Source organism: Hydractinia symbiolongicarpus, chromosome 2, assembly GCF_029227915.1.
Source record: "Hydractinia symbiolongicarpus strain clone_291-10 chromosome 2, HSymV2.1, whole genome shotgun sequence".
Taxonomy (NCBI): domain Eukaryota; kingdom Metazoa; phylum Cnidaria; class Hydrozoa; order Anthoathecata; family Hydractiniidae; genus Hydractinia; species Hydractinia symbiolongicarpus.
The window spans coordinates 11661951-11683987 of record NC_079876.1 but is presented as its reverse complement, the minus strand read 5'-3'; the positions used below and the strand labels follow the sequence as shown (position 1 = coordinate 11683987).

The 22037-nt window shown below is 33.5% G+C and overlaps 2 protein-coding genes across 2 annotated transcripts; one reads left to right on the top strand and one right to left on the bottom strand.

Moving 5' to 3' along the window:
• Positions 1-87: 87 nt before the first annotated feature.
• LOC130629418 (26S proteasome non-ATPase regulatory subunit 10-like) lies at positions 88-7884 on the bottom strand. The gene is made up of 8 exons (XM_057442597.1): positions 7678-7884; positions 5230-5380; positions 4821-4997; positions 4119-4244; positions 3886-3996; positions 2528-2662; positions 1800-2060; positions 88-1329 (listed from the first exon to the last, which is right to left on the bottom strand). Exons 1-8 carry the CDS (start codon positions 7783-7785, stop codon positions 1184-1186), a joined length of 1215 nt encoding a protein of 404 aa, XP_057298580.1. The 5' UTR covers positions 7786-7884; the 3' UTR covers positions 88-1183.
• Positions 7885-8089: 205 nt separating this feature from the next.
• On the top strand, positions 8090-20184 carry LOC130629421 (NADH dehydrogenase [ubiquinone] 1 alpha subcomplex subunit 7-like). The gene is made up of 4 exons (XM_057442602.1): positions 8090-8192; positions 19039-19085; positions 19620-19784; positions 20063-20184. The coding sequence occupies exons 1-4, from the start codon at positions 8142-8144 to the stop codon at positions 20103-20105; spliced, it is 306 nt and encodes a 101-aa protein (XP_057298585.1). The 5' UTR covers positions 8090-8141; the 3' UTR covers positions 20106-20184.
• The last annotated feature ends 1853 nt before the right edge of the window (positions 20185-22037 follow it).

Genomic DNA, 22037 nt, shown 5'->3' with positions numbered 1-22037 from the left:
ATTACATATGTAGCGCCCACTAGAGGGCGGGAAATATTTGAATATAGGATAGGTTGGTATATAGTAATACAAAGTACAAGTTGTATATTTTTGGAGCATTGTTAGCACAAAGCCGCAATTTATTAGCCATTTTGATCAGATAAAATACGTTTGACAAGCAGTGTTAGTGTTTGATAATTTAAAGTTTTACCAAAAAAAAATGTAAAAAAAAAATAAAATTAATTGCGTTAAAAACAATACATCTAAACATGAGTAAAATTCAATGCCGGTCGATACAAGTGAATTTCAATAACGGTTGATTTAAGTGAATTTTAATGCCGGTTGATATAGGTGAATTTCAATAACGGTCAATATAAGTGACGGTCGATTGCACACCTCCGTCACTTTTTTATGGTAGTGATCATATATATGAAGTGAAGAAGAACTACTTTGTGCATAAGTAACACACTACCTAGCAGTGAGCAGGAATAGATCCGCGGTCCGCGGGTTTCCAATTAATTTTATAGCAAATTATAAGTTATTCAATAACTACCCCCTATTCGTATCACACGACTTTGTAATTTTCACGCTCGATCAATAGGTCAGAATTTATAGTATTTTCCGTTTCAAATAGTTTGTTATGGTAGTTTTGAGCAATGTTTAATAATTTATGACGTCGTCAACAGACAGAGTCTAAATTGTTAGAAAATATGCCAGTCGTAAAAAATATTAACAGTCACTAAATTTTGGTAAGAATTGAGCAAGTAATTCAGAAAATTTTAAAAATTTAACTTCCATATCAAATAGAGTTTTAGACACCAAAAAAAAAGAAGCAAAAAAAGGTGACAAATGTTGGTAAAAATCGTTAAAAAAAGCAATGAAAATATCACTTATCGAGACAACAATTAATAACTTTTTTACACATTAGGTTTTCGCATATTTGTTGCATTATTCACAAAAATTTTACCATCGCCATTGTTTTTCTTTCTTGTTATTTTGTTCTTATTTTTTCAGCCATTTCACCCTCCATGTTCTTTTTCAATTTATAAAACTTTGAAAATATTGAGAGATTTTAAACAAAACGTTAAACAGAAGATAAAAATAAGGAAAATATTTAGAAATATACCAATAAATAAAACATCTAATTAATAATAAAAACAGTAAAAAAATAACATTGTACACGTGCGAAATTACAACTACTATTTTACCATCCAGAATAATATTTTGAATTTTGTAATAAATATATTTGTAAATTTTTCGGGATAGGGAAGTTTTTGATGTTCTCATATTGACAACAAACTATCTTACGACACATTATCTTCGCACAGTGAAGTAACGAACGTGGTTTCTCTAAAAAAATAACAAATGTTTTAAATCTGACTTTCACAAAGATGAAAGGGAAACGTAAAATGTATTGTACTAAAGGTAAGCAATTCTTCTCTTGACTACAGATCAGTTTGTTACTTTTCCTCGAACGATTATTTTTCGCACGAATTTTTTTGTTTGTTAATACTTGCAGGAGCAAAAAAATAAAATAAAATAAAATAATAATAATAAATAAATAAATAAAAAAAATTTGCCACTGTTCATTGTTTTATTTTTTCTCTACAAGCTTATTATCTTGTTTTCACAAAAACACCCGCAAAAACGACCTTTAGCGGATGCGCAAATGTTTTTTAACATTTGCGCATCCATGAATTCTTTTTTTAGTAAAAGCATTTTAAAATTGAACTTCTGTGCAGTTCATTTCCATATCAGATACAATACATACCGTACTCTCCGGTAACAAAACATTGTAATAAATAATAGACTCTGCTTACCCATCGCTGTGCACATAACATCATATACATCTTTCTCCATCATACGCTGAGTCAGCATCAACGGAGTTTCATCATCGGTGCCGACAGTATTCATCTTAGCACCATATTGTAATAAAATGTCTGTAAATCCTGCCAGTTGTTCCGCAGTCAACCGTTCTTGGTTGTGACGTAGCAAATGATGTAGAGCTGTGTCTCCCACTCTGTCGGGCCGATTAACAAAACAGCCGGCATCAAGCAGCAATATGGCGGCTTGTAAGTTGCCTAAAATTTACGTAGTCGAAATTTAAACACACATACATGAAGTTAACTACAGACAAAACAAAAGGTAAAAACAAGCAGTTACTAAACGGTACTCGAATTAAGTTATAATATCGTTATCGTTGGACAGAAGATTCGCTCTGTATGTGACACTTCTGCGGAGAGGAAGGAGGAGGAAGAGGAGGAAGAGGAGGAGGAAGAGGAGGAAGAGGAGGAGGACGAGGAGAAGGGGGAACAACTAGCAAGATTGAAGGGTCATTGTATGAAGCATAGAGACTTTTTAAAATTTATTATTTGAAGTCCTATGCGTAAAAACAACTTTTAATCTTTCGATAATCACAAGTGTTTTCTAATAAAGAAAGCATAAGTTGAAAGCATAACGATAGGTTTTTATACAGTGTAGACAGATTGGACATTAAAAATTTACTTTTTGTTCCAAAAGTGAAAAAGAGCTGAAAACAATTACACACCTCGATTACAAGCTTCTAATAATGGAGTTCTTTCTAAATTATTTCTTGCGTGCGGATCAGCACCATGTAGAATCAGCTCACGACAGCATTCCTTCGATCCTTTGAAAGCTGCTTCATGTAGAGCTGTTGATTTACCTGAAACCAAATAAAACTATGTTACACATATATCAGTTGGAAAATAAATTTTCAAAAAAAATATAATTTCCAAAATCGCTTTAGCTATTATTTTGATATAAACCTTTTTGGCAAAAGAGAAAATTCTTTGTTTTATTGAAAAGATGTATTTTTATTTATTTACCAGTTTACCAATGGAAAACAAGGAAGTTAGATAATTAATTTAAAAAAAAATTTAAAAATTTAGTGTTTTTAACCTTATTCAGTCCGGTTTTTTTTCGAACATTTTGTGACCGGGAGGATTCTGTCCTTACTCTTTCCCCTCGCCTCCATAAACAATTGGACGTAAGCTTGCAGAGTTAAGTATGTCATAAAAGCAACAGAATGGTAGAAAAACGTTTTGCTTATGTCAGCATTTTTCCTGTGACGTCTTCGGAAGCATAAGATTTGTTAAAACATTGTTTGCTTCTAATTCGATTACTTTAACATCCTGTTTAAAGTTTCTAATAACCAAATAAAATATATTCAACATAATTCATAATGACGGTAATAAATTTTTGCTTGCGTCAGCACAATTTCTGTGACGCAATCAAAAGCTTGAAATTTCTTCAAAATACCACCAGCTGGTTAAAATTCAATTACTTTAGTTATAGAGCGAATTTTTACATTCTGTTTGAGGTTTCTAAAACCTACATAAAATTTATTTAACATATTTTCCGGTTTTTACATAGGTCGTATGAAAAATTGCCAAATATTGCCCGAAAATCCGTTTTTTTTTATTTTCGGGTAAAATCCGAAAAAATCGGATTAATCACGTGTCCAAACATGGAAAATAATTCTTCTTGATGAAACAATGTTGTATGTAAGTTTCAAGTTCTAACTATAATCCTAACAAGAGTTATTATATTATTATAAGGGTTTCAAAGAGATTTTTAGGGGTAGTTTCGAGTAATAGCCAATATCAAAGCCTCTGACAGGCATGGGACCTAAAAATTTAGCATACAAGTGTCTAATAGATAAATATTGACACTCAATAAGTACATAGCCATGCAGCTTAGCGGTAGGGAGTTATTAAAAAAAAACCATCAGGATTCCGCCCCAGACCGAATAGAAACAGTATATGTAAATAAAATATTTGATCATTAAACACATAACAAGGAGGAAGGTGAAAAAAAGTTTTTTATACAGGTTTTTTATAGAATTAACCACCTAAAATAACTTTTATTCATCACGAAAATACTCACCCCGGTTGACAGCGTTTACAACAGCTTTGTTCTCCAGCAATAACTTTAAACATTCCACACTTCCCTCACGCGCAGCAATATGAAGTGGGCTGAATGGCTGAGGCTTATTGTCTACGAATAAGATGCATATAATCAGAGAACATGATCACACTAACCAAGAAATCCATCTATAAAACTAGTTGTAAATCAGCCATCTTTGAAACTAAATGTGACACTATTATCTCAAAACTGACCTGTCACAGGGTTATTGATATGTGCACCATTCTTCATCAACAATTGTAAAATTTGCACTTCATTACTTTTCGCTGCTTCGTGTAACGGTTGCCAATTGTTGGATATGCTGTATGTGACTGGAGCACCTAAGTATATTAAAGTTGATAGTAAAATACTGATGCGTGTTTGGAAGTGCAAACCTACACACTGTAGAAGATTGTCTATGCAAGAGTGGCCACTTATTAACGGTTTCAGCTCTTTTCTATTGCAGCATGATTAATAAAAAACACCATTTTTTTCTGCACTACACTGGTTAAATGATTTGGTAATTTTAAAAACCCAAGCAATGATAGAGACTTTAAAACAATTTCTTACAATGTTGTCCATTTATTTGCTTGTTTGTTTGATAGCATGTTTACATGATTAAAATTTCAGCTTCCTAACTGATATTAAAATTGGTCACGTTAAAGAAAAAATAGATACACTGAGCAAATTCTCTTAGATAGGAAAAATATTAAAGAGTGACTGACAAGTAACGAGTAGCATCAAAGAACTCAATTCAGTAACGAAACACCATTTTTGGCATGACAATAAAGTTCTTTGGCATGACAATAGATTCCTTTAAATAAAGTGCGTGTTCAATTTAATTTATTTCTGTAAATAAAATAAATAAAATATATTTTTGCTTTGACTGCAATAAATAAACAAAAATGTTTATTTACCTGATTCCAGCAATAATACAGCAATATCGTAATGTTTGTTTGTTGCAGCCCAATGTAAACAACTTCGGCCATATTTGTCCACAACGTCTAGTTTTGCTTTTTGATTAATCAAATATTTTACAATCTCCAAAAATCCTCCTGATGAAGCTAAGTGAAGACTATGTTTGCCACGAATGTCTAAATCAAACAGAAAACATTTGTCTCTTGTCTAATATGTATCAGACATTTCAACTCGATATATCAAATTTTGTGGTAGTTTGTTGTACTAGCTATTATGAGTCAATTGAGGTCAGATAGACCAACACTTATATTCTGATTTTTGGCATTTTTGCACATAAACTCGCAAGGGACCAGGACATTGTTGTTCGAAACAGAAAGATATTCAAGGTAAAGTTCAAGATAAACATACCTTTTAAATTTACATCAGCACCATGCTCAACTAAAAAATTGACAGCCTTTAATTGTCCACCTCTACATGCGTATAACAAAGCTGTTTCTTTTTTCTTAGGACTTTGCATGTTGATGTCCCTGACTTGTTTCTGATCCAGCATTTGTTGTAGCTACAAGAGAATAAATCAATGTATAAGTTAACTCTGAACTTAACCTGGAGTGAAGAAATGTTCAAAAAACACCAAGAGCCCACCAAGAAGTTTTTAGAAAAACTGTCACTTGAAACTAATTTTAAATGAGGGAAGGGGTTAAATCCCAACTAAATCATGGCTCGCACAATATCCAGAGAGTTGATAAACATGGATTTCCAATTGTTTGGCTGCAATTTTGAACCTTTGGCAATTTTTGATACCACCCGATGTGACATCATTGAGAAACAAAAGTGTCACTCAGATTTTCTGCTTCAACAAACTCGTTACTTTCCCTCTGGAGCACTGGTACTCCATTTGTAACATCGAACATCATGACATAACTAAACTTTAGAAGTTTAATACTGATTAACTACGCAATTACGCTTAAATCATTGTACATCTCAGAAAAGCTTCAATATGGATCAAATCTTCTTCAGATAAATGCCTAACACAAAGGACATCTTTCCAATTAACATCTCTGTATCGTATATACCACATCCATGTGCAATTTATTTAACACAGGCCATAAAACTCTTTGACTGTTTGTCAAAAGGACACAATCCTATACATTTTCTGGATCAGTAGTTCAGGCTATACACAATAAAGGCAATATTTTTGCATAATGACAGGTTTTTGCTGAGATCAGCAACATTTTTAAACCCTTACATCTACATGATCATATACCTTATTTTGGTCAGAGTTTCAATAGATGCAACATGTTAAATATTTTCAAAACAAAAGGTTTGCACTGGTGACACCATCAAAATTTCAACAACAGTTCTATCTTTCCCATTGTTCGTCTGGATAAATGAAAAAATTATTATAATGTATAGGAAAATTTTCAGACTTGGCTCATTGTGAGCAACACTAATTTTTTTGGCTGCCATGAAATTTCAACTGCCCAACTGCCTATTTAAGCACATAAAGTGCTTTGTGCTAGTTATCCTTTTATTAGGTAAATGTTCAATATATTTTTCATATTATATATTTTCATTGTAAACTCCTAATAAAAAATAAATCTCTCTCTCTCTCTCTCACCGGTCATTTCTAGCAATTATAATGATTGTCATGGGTAAAATATTTATTTTAGGTGCTCAGCTTTCTTACGTAACTTGGAGATGAAGAAAATAAATTATTGACAACTATGGCAGTATACATGTACCATTTCTGTGTTGATAATCATATAGCTTTGTTTTTCTACACCTTGCATCCCATTTTTTCATGGTGTGGGGCACACGCCGTGATTGTAAGATGGAGTGCGATGACCATCACAAGCCATGTGTTATTTTGGAGTTTGATGTACCACACACCATCACTTTTTCTCACAGCCAGGGCTGGCGTTATCAATGAATAACATAACAACAACAACAAAAAATCAAAACAATGTTTATGTTTTTCAATCATCCTCGTCCCCATGAATTTCGCCCGGAGAAACCCTAAATCAACCCAAAACAAATTCTTTTTAAACATTTATTATCATGTATAATTTAATCTTTTAACATCGAGCAGTGGTAGTGGAAGAGTTCTAAAAAAACTGTTTTTTTATATCATTTATTCGATAAATATTTAGCTATCATAAAATGCCGATAAGCCGCATATGCCGTAAAAAGTGCGGGCGTTTTCGGGTGAGTTCGGTGTTTTGAAAAAAATTCATTTATTCACCTGAAAAAACCTGCATCGACCCGAACAATGCCCGAAAGAAAAAAAAAAACAGACACTAATATGATAAACTTACTATGCCGTAGCGAAGTTCTTAGAAGAACTGTTTTTGATGGTTTTTGAAAAAGTTTACTTTACAAATAACTTATATATAAACTTTATTAACTCATCAAGTGCCTTCTTCCCAACCATCGTCCGCATGGTTTGTTACAAGGAATTGCATTTCGGGAATGTTCCGGGCGAGTTTGGGAAAGTGCGGGCGGTTTCGGGGGACAACCCTGCCAATAAGTGCGGGCGTTTGCGCCTTATCGACACCCTCTTGGGTGGTTACAGACAAAAACCTTGAAAAAAAGAAAAAAACGCCCATGGCTGCCCTTGCTATATATGGCGCTTTCGTCGAGTCAGCACCTTGTTATCTATCTACACTCAATGATATAGCTAGCTAGTTAAAAGCCTCAACAATTTTTCCGTAAAAAGAAATATTAAACTGTGAAGAGGTGTACTTTCGTTGGTGCAACCTGTTCCTGCTTTGGTAAAATGTCTATATAAAAAATATAAACACACCTATCTTGATGTTTTATCTCATTTAAATTACATTAAAATGTGTAGCTAGCTACCTTTTCAATATTCCCTTCTTGTGCAGCGATACAAAAATTCGAAAGCTTCATTTCTGCTGCATTTTCAAACAGACTTGGTACTAAATCTGCTTCGTCCCAGTCATCCATTTTTATTCGTTAGTAAGCTGTTGCTGTAACAATTTTATTTGTTGATGTGTTGTCGCTTTCTTTCTCCTTTTTTGCCACAATTTTTGTTTTTAAAATTCGTGTTTCATGGTACATGAAACAGTGGATAAAGACATCACAAAATAGACATGTGTTTGTAGAAAAATTAATGTGGAACAAAAGTTCTACATTAACAACAAATTACAATCTAAAGATATTGATGTTAAGAAAAATAAAACTTATTTCCTGGCCTAAAATTGAACTTATCTTTACCTTAAAACGTTTTTAATCCATTAACATCTTCTTAGCATTTCGCATCTTAACATCACGTTTTAAACACTCGTCATCCAAAAATAAAAATGGCGACTGCAACGAAAACAATTCAACGTCTCAGAAATTTTCTGATGGGAGTAAGTTCTTTTTTTGTGGACCATTAACAATAGTGAATTGAAATATTTAGATTTAGCTTGCTGTAGCTAGGGAAAATTTTCGAACAGTGTGCTTGTAGACAGCACTTTTTATTTCAAAGGAATGGATTTCTAAGTTGAGTGTAAGGTGTGTAGCTATCTAGCTAGCTAGCTATATTTAATACCGTAATGCTATGTTCATGACCGCTCAATCGAGTGAGTCTGAATAATAAACGAACCAACAAAGGTGCTAGAAGAACTTGTTCTTGTCTAAACCAGTTATATAAAATATAATAAAATATATATAGCTAGCTAGCTATAGCTATAGCTAGACATTTTTCTCTAGCTAGCCAGCTAGTGTAGAGCTGTTCTGACCCAACTACGGACACCGGCCTAACTTTGGACGCAGGACTGGCCCGTCTTTACACAGGTTGTCCCGTCAAAAGACGGGTCGGTGTGTCCGCAATTAGGATAGCCTATCTAATGACGGACCTGGCCCAACCTTGGACAAATGTATGCAAATATGTCATAAGGGTGCTGATAAGCCACAAACGCACGCATATATACGTGCGAGTTTGGGTGAATTTTCAAATAAAATTGGCGGTTGTTCCCCGAAACCGTCCGCACTTTCCCGAACTTGCCCGGAACATTCCCGAAATGCAATTCCTTGTAACAAACCACGCGGACGATGGTTGGGAAGAAGGCACTTGAAGAGAAAGGAGTTAATAAAGTTTATATAGCTATAAGTTATTTATAAAGTAAACTTTTTCAAAAACCATCAAAAACAGTTCTTCTAAGAACTTTGCTACCACATAGTAAGTTTATTTTAATTTTTATAGTTTTTTTGAATCATATATTAGGGTCTGTTTTTTGTTCGGGCATTGTTCGGGCCTATGCAGGTTTTTTCGGGCGAATACTTGAATTTTTTTTATAACGCCGAACTCGCCCGAAAACGCCTGCACTTTTTACGGTGTATGCGGCTTATCGGCACCCTCGTAATATGTCTTAAGTTTGATACAGGCCCAACTATTGACGAAAGAATCTCTTGCTTTTATAAGCCGTTTCATTAGATGGGACAAACTTAACTATACACAAAGGTCTCTTACAATTTTAGAAAATGTTGCACAAGATGGGATAGGCCTAACTATTGACAAACAATTTCTATGCCTTTAAAAGACTGTGTCATAAGATGGGACAGGCCCAACTATTGACAAACAATTCCCATGCTTTTAAAAGACTGTGTCATAGGATGGGACAGGCCCAACTATTGACAAACAATTCCCATGCTTTTAAAAGACTGTGTCATAGGATGGGACAGGCCCAACTATTGACAAAGGACAAAAATTGTAGTAAAAAAGGGACAGATCCAACTTTTCACACATTTCAGAAACAACCACACATGGGTCAGTTTGAAGACTCCCAGACTAAGTTAAGCCTTGTAACATGGGAAACACAATGTTTCAAATTTAAGAAAAAAATGAAGACAGGTGTGGACAAATACACTTAATCTCTATAGGAGAGGACAAAAGAAAACAAAAAATATATGGAAGAAAATAAATCTAAAATTCTCTAAATATAATATATTACAAATATAGCTAAAGTAATGAGCAATACAAATATAATGTCATAATTTGTTTCTTAAAAATTGAACAAACACAGACATATTTTCACAAATATTAGTAGCACAGTCGGTAGAGCTTACGACTCCTTTCCAAGTGGTTGTGGGTTTGATCCTGCTGTTGTCCAGTCGGGAAAGAATTTTTAAAAAAAAATTCTGTAGCTCAAATGGCAGCTTAAGGACTCACTGATCACATAAAATATAAATTAACTTATAATATTTCTTTAAAATCATGGTCAATCTTTCTGTTTCTTGAATATATAACACAATATTTCATTCATGGATGCCCCAGCCAAAACGATTCTCGCTCTCAAGTTACTTAATAGGTCAAGTTGCAATAATTCCATCAAAGATTATATTGAAAATTAAACATAGCAAAATAGCTTAAACAACAGCTTAGCTATACTATAGCTACCTGTGAATATATATATAATATGAAATTACACTGAACTAAATGTTATATTTTCATATCTGAGTCATTTAGCTAGTCATTATGCACACAAACATCTCCGATAATTTAACAAGGAAGTCTCTAACTGCTTTTAAAACGCATTCGCAGATATGGTCTTGCATGAGTTGCCAAATAGTGTTGTTTTTGCTACCCACAACAATCTTAAAATTCATAGCTCGATTTAATCTCGGCAAGCCATATACAACAATACCTCGGCGAAAGTTGAAGCAGTTCAGTTTTTTCATTGTAGTTAGTTTACGTTAAATACAAGGTCTTAAGTATGCAAACATATTTTAACGCTATGTCGCAAGTTAGTCCTGGCTCGTCAATTGACAGGGCAGCATGTCAAAAGATGGGCCACCGTGTCCAAAGATGGTCCGTCCCGTCTTAAGTCGGGCCATGTTCTAAGTTGGGTCAGAATAGAGCTACTACAGTGCAGATGTAATAACAAGGGTGCCAACTCGCCGAAAACGGGTTTTTTTTCAGGGTTTTTTCTGTAGCTAACTACCCAGAGAAAAGCCTAGACCCGTTGCGCCGGAATTGGTGAATGTTCAAAAAGATAGGCAGCAATGTGAACATTGCTAAAATCAGAAAAAACATCTTTTTATCATAACATGATACTTATGTAACAAAATAAAGGGAAGTTTTGTAAATGGTAAAACTAGTCATTATGAATAGGTCAAGTTACTTTTATTCTGCATATGTGCTTTCAGAGCACATTTATGATAAAAAAGTAACAATGTTACATTTGTATCATAATCTGCATTAATAGTGGAAAAAAGTGGTTAAAAGACAAATAATCATAATACAATGGCTTTAAACATACCAATTATTCTTCATTGCACAAATCTGTAACGGCATTGGAAAGCAAAATGCTGATAATAAAGTAACAAGCAAAAAATTTTAAAATATTTTAAAACATTTTATGTATATAACCAACATTATCCAAAACCTGAAGGTTACTATACAATATTTGAATTAAATCAGATTGATTTTTGAGTAACAGAAAGCTTTTTTAGGTTCAAGACTTATATAATGAAGGTTAGGTCTGAAAGTGACATTGAAAAAATGCAAGCAGACCTAAACTCAGTCTACGAATAGAGTAAACAAAACAACTGATGTTCAACAATACAAAGTTTGAACTCCTGCAGTATGGAAAAGACTTGGATCTGAAGTCAAAGTACATAACAACAGTATCAACACAAATCCAACCAAAAACACAAGACAAAGATCTTGGAATACTAATGACAGATGATGCTACCTTCAAATCGCATATAAATAAAATTGTAGAAAATACAAAACAACTTACAAGCTGGATTCTTCAAATCTTTCGATCGCGATCACGAAAAGTTCTCCTACCACTATGGAAATCCCTTGTCATCCCTAGACTCGAGTACTCCTCTCAACTCTGGTCTTCTGCTAGTAAAGGACAAATCAAGGTACTAGAAGCTCTGCAATGGAGCTACTTGAAAAAGATCAACTGTGTACACAGAATGACTTACAACAACGCACTTAAACAGCTCAAATTGTGCTCATTACAACGACGACGTGAACGCTATCAAGCCATATACAGTTGGAAAATAGCTGAAGGCATTGTCCCAAACCTTCACCCACCCATGCAAACCCATGCAACACAAATAAAAGGGCGTTTCTTTCAACTACCACCGGTGCTGAACAATTCCACAAGCTTCGCTAAACTACACAACAGCTTCCGTTATCAAGCTCCAAGAACTTTCAACGCCCTGCCCAAGTCCCTAAAAGCATCACTTCATGTCCAGTTTTAAAGTTTAAAACAGCCCTCGACAAGTTTCTCAAAACTCTCCCAGATGAACCTCCGATCCCCGGACAAATGAAGCCTCAGAAAACAGTATAGTCACTGTAGTTTGATCTAATTCTCATCCTCCTCTCCTTAGAGATGGAGTAGAAGAAGAGAAAGAAGTGACTGACGTTGGTCGTCTACGACAGGTGTGAAGCTACAACTTCAAAACATAAGTAAGTAAGAATGATATATATAACCTTGTAACAATCATTGATTGAAATGTATATAGAAGGTGATACTGTAATGGGAAAGTTCATAAAGTAGCTTATTTTTCATATTTTGGTGCAGTATAAATATAAGTAGTACAGACACATACATACACATAACAGATGGAAGAAATCAATTTGTTTTCTCAGAGAAACCATTGCATTGCATGAATGAAGAAGTCATTACAAAGAATAATTTTTATTTTTTATAAACATTCGAAAGGAAGATGTAACAAAGTTTATAACAGTAAGCAGAAATATAGTATATCTGATAATGGAGATTTGATCTTTAAGAGAAACCGTTGCATTGTATTTGAAAAGAAGCCATTGCACAGGATGTATATAGTGAATAGAATGTTTAGTAAATTTTTCTCATAAAAAAGACGTTGTGCTGTTGATCTTGAAGTCACTACTGTGTTTATATAATATTGATTTTAAATTATTTAGGTAATGAGAGAAAACTAGTTTTGGTTAGGACTTATCATCTGGATTGCTAAATTAGTTTTGTAAATGTATTTAATTTATAATATTACTGCAAAAATATCCTCAACAGAATAAAATGTAGTTGCGTAAATAGCCTTGAAAGTATTTTGACAGTTGATAAAAGTTTTCATAATTTTTATTTAGACAAGAAAATGAGTAATTTTAGTTGTAAGAATATTGGCTGCAGAGATAGTTTCAAATTTAGAACACAAGTTACAAGACATGCAAAAAAAATGTTTAAAACCAACACCATCAAAAGTTGAAAAATACACTCTAAAAGACGATCTGTATCATTGCAGTACTTGTAAAAAAACATATAAGCACAAACCTAACATTTTATGCACATCAAGGAGGGTTGCACAAAAAGTGAGACAAAAATCTTCAATGCGCAGAATGTAAAAAAGTGTTTTTATACAAAAGTAAACTTGCAAGCTACAGCAAATTACATGCTAACAAAAAACAACAAACTTGTGAAGTTTCCAGCCAGATATGTAGATAAATAGGTCCTTTATAGAAACATAGATTGGTTTGCTCTACTCTAATCCCATCATTTGTTGATTTCAACATTTCTGAAGAACCATTTCATTTCAGAACCATTAGGACAATAATGATGAGCGAATTTAACCATTGGAATGGTTAACTCCATCAAAAGAAACAATGGAAACAATCAGTGTAACAAATAGTTCAACTCACAGTAAAAACGCAAATATGCAGTAAACAGTTCTATTAGCAAGAATACTAAAAACAACAACAAATAAATACAAAGAACAGCGAGCATACACAAAAACAAATAAATATATACAACGATAAATGAGTGAGCATACTACTATATAAAGACGAAGTAGCTAATATAAAGCTGAGTCTATATTACAAATATATACATAGTAGGTAATGCGAATATCTAGAAAATAGTTAGCAGGGCGGAGGAGCAAATTCGGCTGAAGCACTGAAGAGGAAAATGAAAACAATGTGCCAACTATATATATACTCTGAGGCAAGGGATTCTGGGAGGAACCTTCTAGAAGGAGTAGGGCTGACCCACATGGAGTGGAGTATTAGGATACTCAATGGGGGTATGTACATACTGTGGAATTTAAACACTGTTAAACAAGATTTATCAGTCACTAATTATAGGAAAAGTATAGTGACACAAAACGCAAATCAGAACACCTTGGAAATATAATACAAGAATTACCTTCACCTATAAAGGGCAAAGTTGTGAATAATGTTTTACAGAAACAGAGTACATTTAATGAAATTATAGCTTATACAAATTGTGATGATTTGTTTCAAGGTTATGTATGCTATGCATTTTTGAGTGAGCTTAAAAAGCTTAATAATGATAAAAAATTAGAGAATTCATTTATTGTTGAGACATGGGCAGTGAAGCAGGAAGATCTTGACCGTTTGATGATGATGATGATGATGATGATGATGATGATGATGATGATGATGATGATGATGATGATGATGATGATGATGATGATGATGATGATGATGATGAGGATGAGGGTGAGGATGATGAGGAGGATGATGAGGATGAGGATGATGATGAGGATGATGATGAGGATGAGGATGAGGATGATGAGGATGAGGATGATGAGGATGATGATGAGGATGATGATGAGGATGATGATGAGGATGATGACGAGGATGATGATGAGTATGGTGATGAGGATGATGATGAGGATGATAATGAGTTTAAAGCAGATGACATTGGACATTAATTCTGAGGAATACGAATTATATGAAATGAGAGCAGATAGTGTTTTTGGTGTAATTTCCCGTGGTGGTGTCATTGCTCTGTATTTCCCACCAAACTCCCTTGAACTGTTTTACCTTTGTAAAGTGATTGATTATGGAACTGCAACATCAGAGTTAATAGATAGTACAATCACATTGTTCCAATCGGGTGCAAATACATCAAATGCCAATATTTTCAGAAAAATAAAAGTTACAAGGTTTTTTCAGATGTTGTTTATGTTCTTCCTGCTCCATTGGTAAATCCTATTGTCGAAATGATTGATGACGATAGTTTATCGATAGAGAATTACCTGTGGTTGTGTGATAGCGTTTAGTTACCTTACTTTAGATGTAGAAACTTTCGTGGACCGAACTTTCATTAATCATTTTAAGTTTAATTTTAGTTTTTGGAAAAACATTTTTATTCAAAAGCAAAAAAATGATAATATAAGATACAATAAAGAATAAGAATAAAGACATCTACTTTTACTTCCTAATGACAATTTTGTAACAAGTACAGATCTTCAGGAATTCTAAGGAACTATAAAATATTTCGTATTTCTTAGTAAATATTTTGGACTTTGCCAGGAATATCTTTTTCGGTACTTTCTGATCATTTCTGCGTTCTTGAATTTATCTGTTTCTGCTTTTGTCTCAATTGATAATTGCTTTGTTTAAATATAGATTTAGCTTTTGGAAAAACCTTTTTGTTCAAAGCAAAAAATGATAATATAAGACACAATATTCAATTTTTTGTTACAAAATTATCATTTCTGTGTCATTTAAGAACTCAGAAATGATTTTTTTGTTTCTGTACTGCAAGGTGTTAGGCATCCATTAGAAGAGATATGTCTTAATTAAAGCAATCTACTTTTGCTTTTAATGATGATTTTGTAACATATACAGATCTTGGAGATTTCTAACGAGGCGTGATTTCTGTTAAGCTCGGTTCCCACTGTAGTTTAAGTGTGTTTTAGGTATGTTTTAAATAAGATTTTAAAGTTAAGGCATAATGTGAACGTGTTCGTGTTTTAAAATTTTCGCCATAAAACCTGTTTAAACCACAGATAAAATAAAACCTTAGATCAAAAATTTTTGATATTGTGGTTTAAAGTTCAAAGGCCGAAGAAGTTTTCAACAATTTTAGGGCTCATTTTGCGCATTTTCACGTTAAGACAGAAAAAAGAATAAACAATTGCAGAAAAAAAAACAAGTTTGGTACAGGAAGAGAATTTTAGCAAACTTATTCGCCAATATCCAGTGATTTTTGATAAATCACACAGGGCGACAAAGAGAGAAACGCTACATGTTTTTGCTTTTAAAACACACTGGTTAAAACACAGTGGGAATGCTCAGGTTTTATTTTAATTTTAAAAACACATTTAAAACCTTTTAGAGAGATAGATGTGCATATTTTACAAAGCTAGCTTCACTAATATGGAGGGATATACCCTGACTATTATGTCCAGGAGGAGCCATGGCTTAGATGGAGAGTCCTAGAGTATTTAATGCTCATTTTGAACTACGCAGACCCAATTAGGACCTGCGCTCTACTAGACAAGTCCCGGCAACATCCAACGGCCCACACATAGAGCCATCTCCCCAATTTTCCTCACATGGCTCGGGTTCACCCGGTGCTATGGTAACATTCACTCGCCCATGTTGAATCGCCGTCAAGAGGAATCGAACCCTAGTCTCTCGCACAGAGTACGAGTATAACCACTAATCTACGGCGCCACATTTTAGGTTGTATATTTAAACCCAAGTTAAACCACAGTGGGAACCAAGCTTTACTTTATTATCACATTTTTGTTTTGATATACAAGATTTCCCTTGAAGATTCTGAAAAGTGAGAATTCATAAAAGTTATTTTAGCAGTTAGTTAAATTCAACATTTATGCTTTCTTGGATAAATGTTGATAAAAAAGTAACTTTTTTTCTTTCAAAGTGTTAGAAAATTTTCATTTTTTGTTTGTTTGTTTTTGAAGCAAATAATGTTGTATTTATGGTAGTAACAACCGGAACTTTCATTAGGCCGAAAACCGGTCTTTTTTCCATTATTTTTCTTGACTTTATTAGACTAGTATCATTTTTTCAAAAGAAAAGCTTGTTACTTTATTATCATTTTTTTGTTATGTTGCACTTAATTTCTCTTTGACAGATTACCCAACTTTCATGGGAATTTCTAATTGTTACAGTTTTATCTTCCTTGAAGAAATAGACATGACAAATTGTTACATTATTGACTAAGATACTTTAAAGGATAATTATTTAACATACACCCTAAATGTTCACAATTGGCCAAAAACTGCCTCATATTTTTGAACATGTCCAATTGCGCCCGTAATGTAACGCGGGACGAGCTCATTGTTTTCATTTAAATTCTTATGAGAAGAAGGTTCTCATTTACATTTTGTTGAGAAGAAGGGAGATGCTATTTTGCCGTCGTACTTACAGTTTATTATTTGTGGGATTTTATTACGGCTATTTATGAAATAAATGATATAAAATCAGTCTTCCACTACCACTGCTACACTACATGGAAATAAATGTTTAAAAAAATGTTGTTTCGGGTTGATTCGGGTTTCTCCGGGCGAAATTTTAATTTTTTTCTAAAACGCCGGAATTTGTCCGACAGCCCCCATGGTTTTTGCCGCTTTTCCGGTGAGTCAGCACCCTTGTCTATAATAGCTACACAAGTGGGGGCCATTAAATGTGAAGTAGGGTAGTCAGCAAGTGGATGAATATTTCTCTAACAAACTTTGTGTCAGATATGATAAAACATTGGACATATTTTTCCTCAATATATTAAAGTGGGTTTTCCCATATACAGTACTGTAAAAAGATTTCTTGACATCGTGGTTCGTGTTTATTTCATGTTATGCATGAACCACGATAGCCCAGGTTGTATTGTATATATATTTATATCTAGAGTTTATCGGCTCCGTACATAGCTAAAGACCGGGGCAGCGGGTACGCTTTTGACATGAGATCAAATATAACAGCCCACGACGCCTTTTTTTTAACAATGGTTTGAGCTCACGATCAAGTTTCGTTGACTACACGAACAAAAATTAACATTACACCGTGGTATCCACGATAGATAACTTCTATTGTAAATCAACAAAGACCGTTAGTTTATCAATTAAATCAAAAACCGACGGCAAAAAAATAAATTAACACTTTTTGTTTTAATTCGTTGTCATAAGGCTAGCTATATATAATAGATTTTAATCGTTCGTGAATCAAAACGCGATCTAAAAAAGCATTTCTATCGCCACTCTTCGTTCTTAAACTTTTATAATGAGATCACCAAGCAAGAACTACAAACTTTGTTGAACTTGATAAAACCTGAAACAAACAAATTAACTTTAATGAAAGACTTTTTGAAAAAAAATTAAGTTATACTGGATATAGAAATCGTGGAGCTCGTGAAAAAATCGTGGGACACACGATTCTTCGTGGAGATAATAATATTAGTGTGGTGACCACGATATAATGTTTGAATGTTTGTTTGTTAACAAACCTTTTCACAGTACTGTAAGGCCAGTGTTTCCAAAATCACTGACTACAGATCTTGTTGGCATAAATAGACCCTAGGTATGCAGCGAAAATAACAATATGGTAAAAAATACCCAACCCTGGCCACTTCACCCTAATTATGCACAATATACATCTTACATTGGTCATCAATAGCAATATTTATAGTTCTTAAGGATAATCGCTGTTATAAATGTTGTTAAGATATATACTTTTAAACTTGTTTTTATTGTTTCTAAAAAACGGATATCTCTCTCTATGTATACATGTTTTGTGACTCAACCAACCTTGTCATGATTCTAATTAATTTTATGGTTTACGTGCTTCTAAAAAATTTATTTAAATTTTAATAAAAACCATTGTTGGATAAAACCTTAGCTATTTTATGCAAAATTACTTGATGTATTAAAACGCCTTAATCGACAAGACATTGATGCAATCTGAAAAAGTTGCCAATATGGGCAATAAATCTCTCAAAAGAACCTCTACTTTCACACTTTTGGCATTCTTTGCTACCGAGAATTCAAAGTAATGGGATTTTTCAGATCAATCCCTCACTAAAAGAATTTCAAGGAGATGGTACACTGATTTCAAGATTGTGTAGCTATAGGGTGATGTAGATATTGCTTCATGATTATGCACAGGTCTTTTTAAATAAAAGCAGTATTACAGATTGTACCTTCCTTGATTTTGTATTTTTTTACTATGCCAGCAAGCGAGAAGTGCAAATGACGATTCTATGTGACAATTGCTGGCTTTATTTTAAGTTATGACTTGTTTAATTGCATATGATTTTAAAAACTTGCGAAATTGAATATTTTTTTAGATAATTTTTATAAACAGTTTTTAAAAACTTTGGTCGAAAGTATGCAATTTTTGTTCTTTTTGTATCGGTTAAATAAAATTATGTTTTATATATATATGCAGCATGTTGTCAGTTGAAACAATTTTGACCACCTGTTTATTATTATTACTTTTCCTTTGTTTAGAAAGAATACAATATCGCTGTTAGATATCCATATGAACTTCAAAAGAGGTACACGTGCTTTTTTTACTGTTAAACAATAAATTGGTGCCAGTTTTTGTGAAATTTACAGGTTTTTTGCATTTAACGATTATAAACGCAAAAGGATTGATTTTCTACACCATTAATAATAATTTTTTGGGTGGTCCACAGTATTTTTAATGTCTAATGTGCTAGTAAGCAATAAAATAACGTTGACCTCAGAGTATATTTTTTGTTTAATTTGGTATTGAGAAGTCTGAAAAATATTTTTAGCAGGAAAAAAAGCTAATCTACTTACTAAGAAACTTACTTTTGTGTTTGCAATATTTATTTACGAAAATGAAAACATCAGTAAATTCTCACAAGAACCTTGTAATGGGGTAAAATGAATCCGCCAATTGAAGATTTTCGTCAATCGTAAACCTTTGTAACAACCATTCTATTCGCGAATGCTTTGATCCTAAAGTGGGAAACCGATGTATCAATTCGAAGTTTTCTTTTTTAGGTGAAACATTTTCAGGTAATTATTTTACTGAAATGTCATCGTGTGGGGTTTTTTTATAGGACAATGCCAGATCCTAATCTACCGGATGGGTTTGCACACAAACTAAGTGACAATTATTACGGGTTGACACGCGACACTCGGCGTGATCATGGACCGCCTACCCTGATGACACCAACAGTATTGCAAATCAGTGGTGAGAGTGGTAGTATGATAGCAGCAGAAAAGTAAGTTGAAGTTGTGAAGTGGAAAGTATGTGATTAAGTTTTTTTAAAATAGGAGGTAAACTTTGAGTTGTTGCTCTTCTTAAACATCTGTAAAAGCACGAAAATTTTATCGTCATCTCATCTTTCTTCCTCATCATTAGCATGAAATCTGAGCTAAACAAAAGCAAACAGAACCCCTGAGAACTGTGAAAACAACCCCTCTTTAATCAAAGCTGTGAATCAATCCAATATGGCGATGTTTTCAAAACAAACTAGTTGTTATAACTTTTTTTATTTAGGTTGAAAGTTGCTGCTCCAGGTGATGTACTGAGTATCTCTTAAGAAAGGAGCTGAAGTAGGAAAAAGATTAGTGTATATATATCCAATAGATTGTTATCGTTGTTTCAAAATGACTTTTTTTTATGAAATTGAGCCATTTAATTTGATTGTTAATCTTTTTGTCACGAACAAGACCTGCTCTGATGCAAGCTATGGAAAGAAGTTCTACTGAATACTTAGCAAGCTACTTTATTTGCACAAATGTTTGCCTGGGTTTAATTTAGCACAGGCGAACACTTTATGGACTTGAAGTGGATTTAACTTGGGTTTTATCTTTTAACGTGCATTTATTGACATTTCTAACAAAAGTAAAAGAAACCTTTCATTGGTCGTGTAACAAAAAAAAACTGTTAGATGTATTCGCCAGGCCAACATTAACTTTAAAACGGAAGTATAATATAATAATTTTGGTAAGGGAAAATTAATATATTTTGTAATGAAAGTTTACTTTTGGCGCAAAAAATTGTGTTTGGCGAGCAGTTGCTATTCTACACTGTGTACAAAATGATTGACGCAATAACACGCTGCCAAATTTAAACACAAGGAAAGTTGAAGCAATAAAAAGGTTAATAAAGACAAACTTAAAAAATAATAAGAACGACAAAATCTACGACATATCCAAATATATCTTTCAGCAAGCTTTCGCCAACGCCCAGATTGGCATGTTCACACTGCTTCTAAATTTTATTTTACAGGTTAGAGATAAAATACTAAACATAATAAGACAAAGACAAACTTGTGCGTAGACAAAATGTGGCGAATTTGTGACAAATACCACAAATTCGCTGAATAAAAAATATTTTACCATTCGCGCAATTACATATCGACGCTAAAATCAAAAATAGAAAAGGAACTTAGACTCGATGATTTGAGCGAAATGCTTTCGATATAATATTGAAGATATTTTTATTTGCATCTTTCTAAAAAAATACTAGTTTGCAAAAAATGTAATGTTCTTTTTATCAGTCCTAAATTAATTTGACGCTAAATTCTAAAACTGATCGCGAAATTTTACCCACGTGACGAAATACCATTTCGGTCGATCGCTGAATTAAATCCACGCCCAATTTCTGTTATATGTTTCTGAAAATTAAGAGAGTTGGGGATGGACCAAAAAAAAATTTAAATTTTATTGTAAACATTGTTCAGTGTGTCGGAATTTTGTAGATAGCGAAAAAAATTAACTGTGGATCAATCTTGACCCAATCAGTATTTAAGAGACAGCATTAAATCCAGGAAACGTGCTACAACAAAAACGTTGCTCCTCAACCTGGAACCCAGGGCCTGGGGGTAACCCAAGGTTCTAACAGAATATCTGTTCCGTTCCAAAGAAGGTGAAAAAATGAGGGAAAAGTCAGGCATTTTTATCGAAAAATATCAGAAAAATAAGTGATGACATTAGTAAAATGAGGTTTGAACCCCCCTCGATATATATTGGATTATATATTGGCCACCTTGTAATATACCAACAAACGTTGTTCAAACTTTTTGTCAACAATTCCCTCGATTTCGAAAGCATTCCATACAATCTCGTCCCCACGATTTTTTTTTTCTCATTCTAAAAAAATTGGACAGCAGATTATGAAAGAGAAATCCCGGGATATACCTAGTGTAAACATTAATTTCGCATTTTCTCGTTAGGTTTAAGAAATAGATTCTGCAGTTGTGTGGAAAAACCTTCCAGTGGCAAAAAAATTTTCTTTTTAGAGGTTTAAATGATTTCGATAACACTTTGCAAAAATTCCAGACGGATTTATAGAGTTCAGAAAACATCTTCGGCGAGTATTGAACGCCATTTGCATTATGGGCGTAACGCTGACACACAACCTCGATCCCAGGACGCGTTGTCTCTTTTTTGCGATCGGACGGCGAGTATTATTAAGCGTTGATGAGAGACAAAAAACCCTGGGAACGAGATTGGCTGCCACAAACACC

Bases quoted from the DNA above. Each gene is read 5' to 3' on its own strand.
- LOC130629421 (XM_057442602.1), top strand. From the start codon at position 8,142: ATGGCGACTGCAACGAAAACAATTCAACGTCTCAGAAATTTTCTGATG. The intron at 8,193-19,038 runs GTAAGTTCTTTT...TCCTTTGTTTAG, and splicing joins TCAGAAATTTTCTGATGGGA to AAAGAATACAATATCGCTGT. The intron at 19,785-20,062 runs GTAAGTTGAAGT...TTTTTTATTTAG, and splicing joins AGTATGATAGCAGCAGAAAA to GTTGAAAGTTGCTGCTCCAG.
- LOC130629418 (XM_057442597.1), bottom strand. From the start codon at position 7,785: ATGGATGACTGGGACGAAGCAGATTTAGTACCAAGTCTGTTTGAAAAT. The intron at 4,998-5,229 runs GTATGTTTATCT...TGTTTGATTTAG, and splicing joins TGCTGATGTAAATTTAAAAG to ACATTCGTGGCAAACATAGT. The intron at 2,663-3,885 runs GTGAGTATTTTC...ATTTGGTTTCAG, and splicing joins TGTAAACGCTGTCAACCGGG to GTAAATCAACAGCTCTACAT.